The sequence below is a fragment of the Triturus cristatus genome, chromosome 7 (assembly GCF_964204655.1).
Source record: "Triturus cristatus chromosome 7, aTriCri1.1, whole genome shotgun sequence".
Classification (NCBI taxonomy): Eukaryota; Metazoa; Chordata; class Amphibia; order Caudata; family Salamandridae; genus Triturus; species Triturus cristatus.
This window is the reverse complement of record NC_140590.1, coordinates 1,722,273,504-1,722,287,409: the sequence shown is the minus strand read 5'-3', so window position 1 is coordinate 1,722,287,409 and position 13,906 is coordinate 1,722,273,504. Positions and strand designations below refer to the sequence as shown.

The following is a 13,906-nucleotide window of genomic DNA, read 5'->3' as shown; positions in this document are numbered from 1 at the left end:
GCGGAGTCAATGACTTCAAATGCAAGCAGCTGTGGGCGTCTGTGTTGTTGCCAGTGACCAAGGGCAGTTAGCCCGAAACATGTATGGCGCTTTTTGACATTGGGGAGCAACGCGCTGTTTTCTGCTTACCTGCAATAAAGAAAGGATACACCTCTCACTGTGTGGCATTCTCAAGCAGGGAAACCTTTTTTGTGTGGATAAATTTGATGCGGCGCTCCTCGTCGCGAGAATGCCCCCCGCTTACTCTGCTGGCCACGGACCTGCTGAACTTTCGTGTTTCCGTGGAGTCAGAGGTTCCAACTGTTGTGGGAGTTGATACTATGCGGAAGGCTGCAAGTTTCCCTCCATGCCAGCCCACTTTGGGGAATGCAGTTTATGACACAGAACCGGCTGCTACCACCACGGAGAAGAATCCCACTATGGTAATGAACTCCTTTGCCCAGAATGCATTGTCGTTAGAGGGCGGAGTCAATGACTTCAAATGCAAGCAGCTGTGGGCGTCTGTGTTGTTGCTAGTGACCAAGGGCAGTTAGCCCGAAACATGTATGGCGCTTTTTGACATTGGGGAGCAGCGCGCTGTTTTCTGCTTACCTGCAATAAAGAAAGGATACACCTCTCACTGTGTGGCATTCTCAAGCAGGGAAACCTTTTTTGTGTGGATAAATTTGATGCGGCGCTCCTCGTCGCGAGAATGCCCCCCGCTTACTCTGCTGGCCACGGACCTGCTGAACTTTTGTGTTTCCGTGGAGTCAGAGGTTCCAACTGTTGTGGGAGTTGATACTATGCGGAAGGCTGCAAGTTTCCCTCCATGCCAGCCCACTTTGGGGAATGCAGTTTATGACACAGAACCGGCTGCTACCACCACGGAGAAGAATCCCACTATGGTAATGAACTCCTTTGCCCAGAATGCATTGTCGTTAGAGGGCGGAGTCAATGACTTCAAATGCAAGCAGCCGTGGGCGTCTGTGTTGTTGCCAGTGACCAAGGGCAGTTAGCCCGAAACATGTATGGCGCTTTTTGACATTGGGGAGCAACGCGCTGTTTTCTGCTTACCTGCAATAAAGAAAGGATACACCTCTCACTGTGTGGCATTCTCAAGCAGGGAAACCTTTTTTGTGTGGATAAATTTGATGCGGCGCTCCTCGTCGCGAGAATGCCCCCCGCTTACTCTGCTGGCCACGGACCTGCTGAACTTTCGTGTTTCCGTGGAGTCAGAGGTTCCAACTGTTGTGGGAGTTGATACTATGCGGAAGGCTGCAAGTTTCCCTCCATGCCAGCCCACTTTGGGGAATGCAGTTTATGACACAGAACCGGCTGCTACCACCACGGAGAAGAATCCCACTATGGTAATGAACTCCTTTGCCCAGAATGCATTGTCGTTAGAGGGCGGAGTCAATGACTTCAAATGCAAGCAGCTGTGGGCGTCTGTGTTGTTGCCAGTGACCAAGGGCAGTTAGCCCGAAACATGTATGGCGCTTTTTGACATTGGGGAGCAACGCGCTGTTTTCTGCTTACCTGCAATAAAGAAAGGATACACCTCTCACTGTGTGGCATTCTCAAGCAGGAAACCTTTTTTGTGTGGATATATATATATATATATATATATATATTATCTACTGGCGGTCGCCAGTAGATAGTTATAGTTAGGACCGTGTTTCCATAGGAAATCCGCAACATTCTATTTGGAATAACCTTGGCGCCGGTTGACGAATCCTCGCGAATTTTTCAAAATAGGTGGGGTGCTCCACTCCGCTCCTACCCTGAAAGTCTCGGGGTGATTAGTCAAGCGGGGGCCGAGAAAAAAGGGGGGTCCCAAAACGCGTTTTCCCCATGCATTTTTCCATAGGGACCTTTAGTCCAAGGTACAGCCCGAACGGCTGAACAGAATTACTTGAAATTTGGCAGAGAGGTAGTCCTCAGGTCAGGGATGTGCCTTTTGAATATGGAGTCAATCTGTTCAGTAGTTCCTGAGAAAATTTCAGTTAAAAGTACATATATATCTATAGGCGCGCACCGTGCGCGTACGGTAAGCATACCGTACGCGCATGCTGCCGTGCGCGAGCGTAATTCTGATTGGTGGTTACTTGTCAGTCAGCGTTCGAATCGGTCGAAATCAGGAAGTGTCGGCCGCCATTTTGTCTCTCGCACTCAAAAGGAAAGGGGGAAAAGAGGTGGAAAACGTGAAAAGGGGGCAGGGAAGAGAGTTCCTGACCCCCTAGCCTTTGTCAGGGGGTCATAGAAGGACCCCCCAGGGGCCCAAAAACATTTAAATTTTTTGAAAAAAATCACGGGGTGCGCGCATTATGCGCGCACAGTACGAACTGCGGACCGTGCGCCCACGGCGCGCGCACGTTTGCTCAAAGCGCACCGTGCGCGCACGGTGCGCGCACGGTGAAAAACCTAAAAAAAATATATATATTAATAAATACATAACTTAGCATTTAAAAAACCGTACCAATTCACTTAAAAAACCATAGGTTTCACACACGTTATAGTTAGGAATTAGCATTTAAAAAACCTTGCAAATTCACTTAAAAAACCATAGGTTTCACACAGGTTATAGTTAGGTGGATATTTCACTCGTAAAAAAACAATGAAATTCCCCCATTATAGTTAGTTCAGATAACTATAACTCGCGCGCCCGCAATCCACTGCTGATGACGTCACATGTTACATCACTGATGACATGGTCAGTGGCACCACTCATGACATCACTGATGACATCATCCTTGTGATAGAGTGGCGGTCGTGCGAGTTATAGTTATCTGAACTAACTATAACGGGGGAATTTCATTGGTTTTTTACGAGTGAAATATCCACCTAACTATAACCTGTGTGAAACCTATGGTTTTTTAACTGAATATATATATATATATATTCACTGAAAAAACCATAGGTTTCACACACGTTATAGTTAGCTGGACATTTCTCTCATACAAAACCAATGAAATTCCCCCGTTATAGTTAGTTCAGCTAACTATAACTCGCGCGCCCGCAATGCACTGCTGATGACGTCACATATTACATCACTCATGACATGGTCAGTGACATCACTCATGACATCACTGATGACATCTCAAATGACATCACTGATGACATCACTGATGACATCATCAAGTGAATGTGTGTTTTTCTGAAAATTAAATATGTTTTATATATGTAAATCTCAAGATCGATGGAAGAATAAATGGGTATATAAGTGTCTAAATGGATGATTTGTTTTTGAAAAATTGATTGTGTAACTGACTGATTAAGTGTATCATAGTGAATACATGGCTTAGTGAGTAATGTTTAAATATGTAAATATCTGTATCAGTCTCTCACTTTGTGTATAAGTGGCTGCATGGGTTGGTGAGTAGCTACATGGGTGTCTATATAGGTTATTAGTTGGTTTTTTGAGTATCAGTCTGAGTGTCTGTATGGTTCGGTGGGGGGTATTACGTAGTGCATAGGTGCATGAATGAGTGACTCACTGTTTGTATGTGTTGAAGACAGCATGTGTGCAGGACTGTATGGGTGGATGAGTGTGTGTAAGGGTGTGTTAGTGAGTGAATGACTGTCTCAATAGTGTCTTTATGAGTAACTACATATGTTTTAAACTAGTATATGTGACTATTGGTGTATATAAGTGAGTATATGTGAGAGTGAGAGATTGAAAGAGTTCCTGTATGAATAAGTATGTATTTCTATAAGTGATTGTTTAAAAGACTAAGTATGTGTAAGTTTCTGTAGAAGTAAGTGTGGTGGTGTGTGTATAACTGTATATGCAAGTAAATGTATGTTTGATTCTTTATTAGCATGAGTGACTATGTGTGTGAGTAACTCTATGGATGAGTGGCATTGTGTAACAGGATGTATAGGTGTATGAGTACATATGATGAGTGAGTACATGTATGAGTGACTGTATAGGACTGTTGGTGAATGAGGGGATGTGTATGTGGATCTTAGAATTACTGAAGAGGTTGTTGTAACTGGTATTGGTATGTCCATTGTTTTGAAAATGTTAGTCTCTATTTTTGAATGTGTGTATCAAAGGTTATATTAGGGTGAGAGGAGGTCTGCCACTCTATCACAAGGATGATGTCATCAGTGATGTCATGAGTGATGTCATTTGAGATGTCATCAGTGATGTCATGAGTGATGTCACTGACCATGTCATGAGTGATGTAATATGTGACGTCATCAGCAGTGCATTGCGGGCGCGCGAGTTATAGTTAGCTGAACTAACTATAACGGGGGAATTTCATTGGTTTTGTATGAGAGAAATGTCCAGCTAACTATAACGTGTGTGAAACCTATGGTTTTTTCAGTGAATTTGCAAGGTTTTTTAAATGCTAATTCCTAACTATAACGTGTGTGAAACCTTTGGTTTTTTCAGTGAATTTGTACGGTTTTTTAAATGCTAATTTTTGAATTATTAAATTAAATATTTTTTTTTTCATTAAAATAAAATTCCTATGTATTCATTTATATATTATCTGTATCCTTTTATTTGTTTTTGCTCTTGTTTTTTAACTTTCAATTAGGATAAAGTTGAACAGTTTATTTTATTTTTGCAATGAATTTTTCTCCACTTTTTTTTTTTTATATAAATTATTGGGGTGCGCGCTCTGAGCGCGCACCTAGTACGTTTTCGTAAGTTTTTTATGAATACCGTCGTACGTTATTTACGTACGCATACATACGTTATAGTGCGCGCTGGGAGCGCGCACCCAGTACGTATGCGTGCGTGCGTCGTACGCGCTCCACACGGTTCACTTCCGCATACGCTTAAATTACGCGCATTAACGTGCGCGTATACGCGTGTGCAACATATGCGCGTTACGTACGCGCATATGACGTATGCACATGCGCTCCTACGCGTTCGCGCATGCGTAATCACAAGGTGCGCGCTCGGAGCTTGCGCAGTGCGCGCACCTCGGGTTATATGCTTAATAAAACAACACTTCTAATTGGTTATCATTACTTTCAGTTTCTAATTGTTTCAACACCACACCCAATCCCCTCATGGCAAGTCATGTGATCATGAATCATCACTTTTGATTGGTTTGAAGTACTTTCAGTTCCAGATTCTTCCCAAACCACACCTACTCCCCTCATTATTAGTTCTGATTCCTTTGGAGAAGGAGCTATTCTGTTGTTGAGAGACAATGGCTGAACAGCAACCATCTTCAGACAGTGACCAGGACACTCTTGAGAGGCAGAGGAACAGGAAGCAGAAAGACAGCTTTATATGGCAGTTTTTCAATTTTCCAGAGGGACAAAAAAAGGTAAATGCACCTAAAGTTACTTGTGTACTTTGTCAAAAAGTCTTGTCACGTGGGAATCCTAACAAGAAGTATTTTTTTAGCATTCACACTATGTTGAGGCATGTTGACAAAATGCATCCAGTGACTTTTCGTCGAGCTTCTGGAGCAAACCCTCCACCTGCTCAACCGACGACATCTGCAGCAGCTCAGCCGAGCACATCTTCGGCAGCTCAGGCGAGCACTTCTTCTGCAGTGGTGCCTTTGTCTTCTTCCACACCTCTTTTTGGACCACCTTGTTTTGCGAGGTTGTCCACACGCTGCACTGATTGCGGTCGACTTATTTCTGTGGGTGAGACCAGTCTTGATCTCATTCAGAGAAAATTTGATGCGCATGAGTGCAGTAGGCCATAGATGTTTTTTCTATTTTTTCGTTTTTCTCTTCCTGTTTCCCTCCATTAACTCAAGGGCTCTTTTAAGAGCCACTTAAAAACTAAAACCCCCAAAAATTTTGGGGGGATTTTTTTTTTTATTTTTTTTTGGGGGGGTGCGCGTACCCTGCGCGCACCCAAGGATGTTTTTTAAAAAAAAAATTTTTTTTTTTTAAATTTAATGTACAAAAAGAGGTGAAGAAATGGAAGCATGAAAAAGGAGGATTGAGAAATACAAATATTTTTCACTTATTTTTTTAAAAAAATAACTTATTTGTAAAAAATAATTTTTTTGTATTTTGCAAGGAAACAGAATTTCTTTTTTTATTTTTTCTTTCTAGTTCTGCAAAAAAAGAAAAAAAGTATTAATATTCAATCATACATTACAAAAAGCATTACATGTTTTTACATATTTTACAAAGCAATTTTTTGCCCTTTTTTTGCTGTTTTCAGAATTTTTTAATTTTCACTTAAAATAGTGAAAACAATTGTATTCATCATTTAACAGCGGGCAAAAAAAAAACAATCTAAAAGATTGTTTAAAAAAAGCCCCAAAACTATCCTCACTAAAATATATCTTGTTAGAAATATTACATATATATTACAAGTACTTTTCTAGATGAATAAACATTTTCAAGATAAACCGTCTTTAAACCTTGTCGCAAAAGCACACATGCCAAAATAATTTCTGTCAAAGGAGTCCACAATTTTTTTTATTACTTTTCCTTTAGGCCAAATAGTAATTTCAAAATCCTTTTTAAGTGATATCTTCAATTATAATCCTTTAAAATTACAAAAAATGCTTTCTTCAGATGCAGTTTTTATTTTTCAAAATTTAGGTTTCAGAAAAATTAAGTAAGAATTGGGTAAATCATAAGGCAAACGTTGCTTGAAAATCAATTGGGAATCATTACACAGTGTCCAGCCTTTTTCACATTTAAGATAAACTGTGTTATGTCCAGAAGTTACAGTAGGTCCTTCATGAAAAAGTATTGCAACTGTAACAAAAGTTTTTCCAGAAATTGATAATTGTTGTCCTGTAAACATCTTTATTAAAGTATCCAATTTTGAACCATCAGCTCTGCAACGTTGCATCATTAAAATTACATACTGACCATATTTCTGTAAAAATAACGTGGAAAACATGTCAGATTTACATTCAGAACATTCCATGTTGTGATTGGCATCTTTAACTAATTTACTAAAAGTCACTGATTTACTTTGTGGTAATGGTAAAAATATGAACCTTTCTAAATCAACATTACTACTACATGTGTTCATACAGTTTTCACAGCAATGTTCCCATTTGTGAGAGACACCAAATAAGTTTTCTACTTCTACTCCTTCATCTTCAAGTACACTCAAAATATATATTAAGAATTCCTGTGCATCTTGCTGGACATTTTCTTTAAACTGTGTAGAACCACAACATACATCTAAAAGATTTCTAACATCAGTAGCACTTTCTATTTCAGTTTTATCAGTACTCAGCTTCTCATAAAGGAGACTCAGCAGAGAACACAATCTTTTTCCATGATTTACTATTATCTGTTCTAGCAACTTTTCAATTTAAAATACAACATTCAGCACTACATTTGCATAGCAGTTGACACCAGAGCTATTTTCAAAATGGCAACCAACAACCTCTTCAACACTGTCCTTTTTCTTTTTCCTTGCTATCACATCAATGTCCTTTTTTTTTTTTGTTCTGTTCATCCACATTACAGATATTTTCAAATCTCCTTTTCCGAGAAACAACATGTTTTTCAATCATAGGATACTGTCCTAAATGAGGAGCATAGGTTCTTCTTAATCTATTATACTCCTTTACACAGTTTGTATCAGCACTAACTTTTGAGTCATCAAAGTCTATCATAAATAAACCAGATAATGTTTTTACTCGTGACAGAGCAACATATGCCATACCTTCTTTGAACACAGTAGAACCAATGTTTACAAAAGCACTATCTACAGTCAATCCTTGAGACTTGTGAATAGTTACAGCATATGCTAGAGAAAATGGAAACTGCTTTCTACGCACATATAAGTCTTTCACAAGCATGAAACGAACTGAACAACGACAAATGTCTTTAACTTCTTCTATCTGATCAAATTTTATTTTTAAACATTCAATTCCTTCTTTTTTCTGGGTGAGTGACTACACTAGAGCAAAGGAAATGTGCCTTAATGACGTTGAATGTGTTTGCGTTACACAGTGCTATCTGAAACACCACACAGACCTGAGTACTACACATGGGAGTGTGGGAGAAGCTGCTGCGTGTGTGCCAAGAGTGTGTTTCTGGAGACTGTTTATTGTCTGGTGCAAGACAGATGAGCAAAGAGACTTCCAAAACTGCATGAAGACTGCTGGGATGTATGTAACAGTGCATGTGTGCTAAGGGTTATTTTCAGTTTTGAACATATGGCAACTACCTGTGCCTTTGCTATTTTGAAAGGGAAAACTACCCTGTTGGTTTCAAATGTTTTAGCTTTTGCCTCTCATTTGCGATTAAGTGATTTCTGCTGACGGCTAACCACCACATTTGAAGAAAACAAGCTGTCCCTTTCCTGCAAGTGCATGTTTTACAAAACAACTGTAACACAAAATACATCTCTGGCCACAATTCCTATATTCACACAGACTCATGCTGTGTTGGTAGGCACAAAACACAGGCTGCCCCTTTCCTGGGTCTGCAATCCTTACAGAACAACAACTTCACAAATTAAATCTCAGACAACAATTCCTATATGCACACAGACTCATGCTGTGTTGGTAGGCACAAAACACAGGCTGCCCCTTTCCTGGGTCAGCAATTCTTACAGAACTAATGCTAATTTCAAATGTGCTGCCATTTTCCTCTCTTTTCTTTCAAAGTGATTTCTGCTAAATCCTAACCATCACAATTAAAAACAAGCTGTCCTTTCCTTTCAACTGCAAGTCTTACTTTTCAACAGCAACGCAAATTAAATCTCTGTCAACAATTCTTCTCTGCACACAGACTCATGGTTTGATGGTAGGCACAAAACAGTATTCCTCATTCTTACCAGTACACATAAACTTTAATTGTGAAAACATACTCCATAATATCTTACAAGTTCAAAACAGTTCAATATCTCGCAAACCTCAAAATGTAAAACATAACTTTTGAAGAAGATTCACAATTCTAATATTTATCTCAAAAATCACCACATACATCCCCTCTCAAACTCATAACTCACCTTTTAAAATAGTTAGTTGAGAAAGAAATGTGCCACTCAAACAGCAGATTATCAGAGCCAGAATCTCAGAGCTCCACACCTCTCTCCTCTCTCCAGAACCAGTAAATGGCAATGTTTCCCTCTCTTTTTTCACACATATACATGGTAATTTCAAATCTCAGTGCTTCCCACTTTTTTTCAAATGAAATCACACATTTCTATTGGTTGAAAACTTCAACCCCTTTCCAAATGTACCCTTCCCCCAACTTGTCTACTGCCTGCTACCATAGCAACAGGTCATGGAACACTGCTGTGAGGAGAGAGGTCAGAAGTTCAGCAGACAATGTTTCATATCCAAAGAGCAAGAGTGCTTGACTTTTCAAACCTAACAGCAAATCCATAGTAATGTTCTTTGGTAACACATTTTTCTGAACCGATACAAAACATGCTTTTTAAAATTTAATACAGCCTAGTTTTTAGTGTAGAATGGTTTGAAACAGCCAATGAGTTCTTTTTATAAAAAAAACTATGTGTGCCTCCATTTTTCAACTGTCTTTCATTTCATATTGCCTTTCTACTGAAAGACACCTCCTGAGTGCATACACATCTCCTTGGAAGATGTTCACAGTGTGTATTGTAGGTCACAGCTATGTCTTCTGGAGTGAAAAATTTGCAGAAAAAAGAGGTATGGTGAGAGACCTTGCTTTGCCAAATGTAGACATTAAATGGATTGATCAGAGAGGGTTAAAGTGGCACCAATTAATGCCTTTGGTGAAAACCTTTCTACATCTCCCACAGCCTAACCTTTTTATTGTGCACTGTGGTGGTAATGACCTAGGCACTTTAACTGGGGTAGGTCTGGAAATACTTATTAAGGACACCTTTGTGCAATTGATGTCGCTTTTTCCACAAACTGCCTTTGTATATTCTAACATATGCCAAAGGCAAAAGGACAACTGGTCCAACCAATTTTGTCCACAGATTGACAAAGCAAGGAAGCACGTCAACAAATCTATTTCTGCTTTCCTCAGAGACTATGGTATGGGTTCTATATACCACAACAACTTGCGTTACAACATGCAAGACATTTATAGAGGAGATGGTGTACACTTCACTGATGAAGGCAACAGAGTCTTCCTCTTGAACTTTAGACTCTACATCGGTACTTACTTGTAGGTACCAAAAAACACACAATAAACACACGGGCTCTTTTTAGAGCCACCTTATATCTTTTCACTTAATTGCGAATTTTAATTATTTTTTTGTTTTAAAAAAATTTTCGGGTGCGCGCTGGGTGCGCGCACCCGGCGATATTTTTTTTCAAAATATAAATCTTTTTTTTTGCCCTACAAGGTCCTACTGTGACCCCCTTACAATGCCTAGTGGGTCAATATCTCCCCACTCTGCCCCCTTTTCACGTTCTCCCCCTTTGTTTATCACCCCCTCTTTATGCGAGAGACAAAATGGCGGCCGCCGCTTCCTGATTTCCACCGATTTGAATGTTTACTGACATCTAACAACCAATCAGAAGTGCGCTCGCGCACGGCAGGGTGCGCGCACAGGACTTGCTCAGTGCGCGCACGCTGCGCGCGTACAGATATATATATTGATTTAAATGCTAATTTCTCAGGAAATACTGAACAGATTTACACCAAACCTGCAAAAGGCACTTCATGGACCTTATGGCTACCTCTCTGCCAAATTTCACATAATTCTGTTCAGCCGTTCGGGCTGTAGCTGCGACTAAAGTCCCTATCGAAAAATGCATGGGGAAAACGCGTTTTGGGACCCCCTTTTTTCTCGGCCCCCGCTTGACGAATCACCCGAAACTTTCAGGGCAGGAGCTGAGCGGAGCGCCCCATTAGTTTTGAAAATTTCGCGAGGATTTGTCTACCGGCACCAAAGTTATACAAAATAGAATTTTGAGATTTCCTATGGAAACACGGTCCTAACTATAACTACCTACTGGCGACCGCCAGTAGGTAATATATATATATATATATATTTTCAAGCTTCCCAACTTCACTGATGAAGGAATCTCCGAAACGCGTCTGTTTTTCTGTTTTGGTTCATCTGCTAATTAAATAAGAGCCGATACAAACCCCCCCCCGTGAGTGCTTGACTTTGTGAGAAAAGACGAAGTTGGGAAGCTTGAGTATTCATACGTGGGGCACCGCCACGAGACAGCACCCGCCCGTGAGTGACTTGGCTTTTGGTGTAAACTTGGGAGCAATATATATAATATCAAATACCAAAGAACAATTTCTCAAAGTCAGTCATTGCTCATTATACCTGGAAAACCCTTTGTATCCCCCAGACCACCCATCCCACCTTTCCATTCCCCTCCACCAACTGTGTCAGACAGTACAGCATAGGGCACTCTTTCCACTTTTAAGGGGAAGTGTTATAAAGAGAGTAAAAGAATTGTCAAGATAACAGTTGTGCACTTCATCTGTCCTGTGTAGGGTCATTTGCCATCTCCAAGGGGATGAGAGAGAGTAGGGTGACCTGAAATAAAATCTTAAAATCTTTGTAATGATCAATGGAACCTTGGAAGATATCTCCTTAGCCATTATTTTCCAAAGTCTTGAGTGCCTATGTGGGGGCTGTCTTTCTTCATTCTGCGTGGTGCCAGAGGAAATACTGGATTTTGTTCTTTCTGAGCCCCTTAAATTATAGCTGCTACTGCCCATTACCCAATTTGATAGTTACCAATGTCTTCGCCTCAGGAGGCTGAGGTGGTCCTGCTGGGTTTCCAACAATCAAACCTGCAGGTTATGCTGATAAGTGAGGCTTAAGCACTTAACTCACTGAGCCTTCCTCTGGCTGTCATAAAAAACCCTCCAGTAGTTTCAAATAACCACCAGGAAAGCCCTGGTATTCAAACAAAATGTAAAAAGAACGGAGATCCTAAGAAAGGTGGCATGAACTTGGGACAATGTTCCTGAGAGTTTGGATGAAACTGGGCCTTTCACACTCAGGTTTAACTAGGGAGCAGTGTGCACAGACCCCTCAATTCCGGCAAAACAAATTGCCACCCCAATACCAGTAACTCTAGCTCCACAAGGCTAGCTCAGTGTTTTTATAGCTTATGCTGTTGCCCCTCACATCTCTGCAGCAGAGAACCAAGTTATATCATGTCACTGCATGCTTAGAGAACCGTGTATGCCATCTGCTCCAGAGGCTTTGTATAAACTGGTGTTACTTGAGTCCACGGAAGATGATTGTTCATCTGTGTCACTATGCCTCTTCAAAAAATAATGAAATCTTACCGTGGAGTCTCCCTCCTAAGTAGTAAATATTTAACAAGGTTTATGTGGCTGCTGTGGAAGTTTCTGCGGATCCAGGCAGGGTCGGTTTGAGCGTTCATCCTTCTGGTGCTGATGTGTTGATTAAGATAGTAAATCCATTGCTTATCTGCGAACCCTCCAGCAGGACATGGTGCATTACTAACTGGTCTTCAATATTTTGCAGGACACGGCTCCTGCTTTGCAAGCAGTGATCGAGCTCCTGCCTAAAATCTACACCGTGGATGGTACAAACACTGTGGACATACAATCAGGAGGCAGCAGCATTGCTAAGTTCACCGTGGACCCCAGCAACAGCATGGTGCTCCAGCAAACAGACACCCTGCCCCTCCCGGGGTCCTACATGATAAACGTGAGCGGAAATGGTTCTGTCTACTGCCAGGTAAGTCGAGGTTCCACTGACCTTCCCCTTGGTTTTCAACTTGAAGCAATGAGTGGGTGGTGGACTGGAAGTTTTAAGCTAGTTCAACACCCGCCCGCCTTTGACCCGATGCCTGGCGTTTATGCTGATGGCGCCCCGTGCAACAATCTTTCTTGCACTCCCCCAATGGCCTCCTCCTCCAGAAATTCCCTAACTACCACCCTTCAGCAGTACTCCATATCCAATCATAGCCTCACTCTTACATACATTACATTTTTTCATAGCGCTACCCATAGTTCACTTCTTCTCAGTTCTGTGATCTGCATGGTACACGTTCGTTGCAGCAGGCACATGAACCCTCCGAGCTACTTCAGGATAAGTCAAAACTGCTCCCATCTCTCTCCAGCAGGAACATTAATCACCAGAGTTACCCTGACATTTTTATTATTGCCATAAAAATGATGGCCACACAAGGAACCCTGCAGCACCTGCTTTTAAACACATACATTAGTTTTTTAAGCACATCGCTCTAACCCCTCCCCTAGCCCCTCCCTTCTCTTCCTCCCACCTTCTCCAACCCATCCCCAGGAGGTCAGCGCCAGGTGCGGCTGCACCGGTCGCACCGCCCTGTCCTGCTTGAACGCATGTTGAAACTTAACATTTAAGAGACTCTCCCCTCACTGAGTGGTAAGCTTCCTCCTGTCTGCTGTCACTACTGCCCCTGCGCCTTTGGTGTCATCCGAGCAAGCCCTTCACTCCAGAAGCTTTTACAAAAAACATTTTTTTTTAAACTCATTTTGTATTAGTACAACAATAAACAGTGGCTCTCTAGGGTTCTGGTTATATGCAGCTTTAAAATGACTGCCCAAGTTTACTCTGTCGGGCTGCCTGTCAGTGAAATAGTTACCGCGTTTTATTATTCGGGCAGCACGGCTCGCACATCTATTAAACACATTTTTAACGTTTGACCAGATTTAGTTTCAATTTCAATTGCGTGCGTGAATTAAAAGGTGGAAAACGGATTTTACGTTTTTTTCTTTTAATTTCTGGGGGTTTTGTCTCTCTTTAAAGAGGTGTCCCGAACTCGCATCCAGTGGAGCTATTCTGTATTTATGAATTTAATGAAGACGCTCTTGATAGACAACTGGTGTAACAGGTAACCTATTCCCTTCTGTTCAGAATGTCACCTTTTCCCATGCCTTGCCTTCTTTGCTTGTAGACGACTGTAAAATACAACGTCAAACCAGAAAACATGAAGCAGACGTTCAGCGTGGACGTGCAGAGTTCGCCCGGGACCTGTGAGAATGGTGACGTAAAAAAGCTTGACGTCAACATCACCATGAGGTACCGCATCTTCACCAC

At 41.3% G+C, this 13,906-nt stretch overlaps 1 protein-coding gene and 1 long non-coding RNA gene across 3 annotated transcripts in view; one reads left to right on the top strand and one right to left on the bottom strand.

Annotated features, from left to right (window-relative positions):
- Positions 1–13,906, bottom strand: part of LOC146812896 (uncharacterized) — a 395,123-nt gene that overhangs the window by 235,646 nt on the left and 145,571 nt on the right. The window lies entirely within an intron of this gene.
- Positions 1–13,906, top strand: part of LOC146812897 (ovostatin-like) — a 433,862-nt gene that overhangs the window by 390,871 nt on the left and 29,085 nt on the right. For both annotated transcript variants that reach the window (XM_085619963.1, XM_085619962.1), the window contains exons 30-31: positions 12,350–12,565; positions 13,764–13,888. In XM_085619963.1, coding sequence (XP_085476089.1) covers positions 12,350–12,565; positions 13,764–13,888 — 341 coding nt within the window. The remainder of the gene's footprint in view (positions 1–12,349; positions 12,566–13,763; positions 13,889–13,906) is intronic.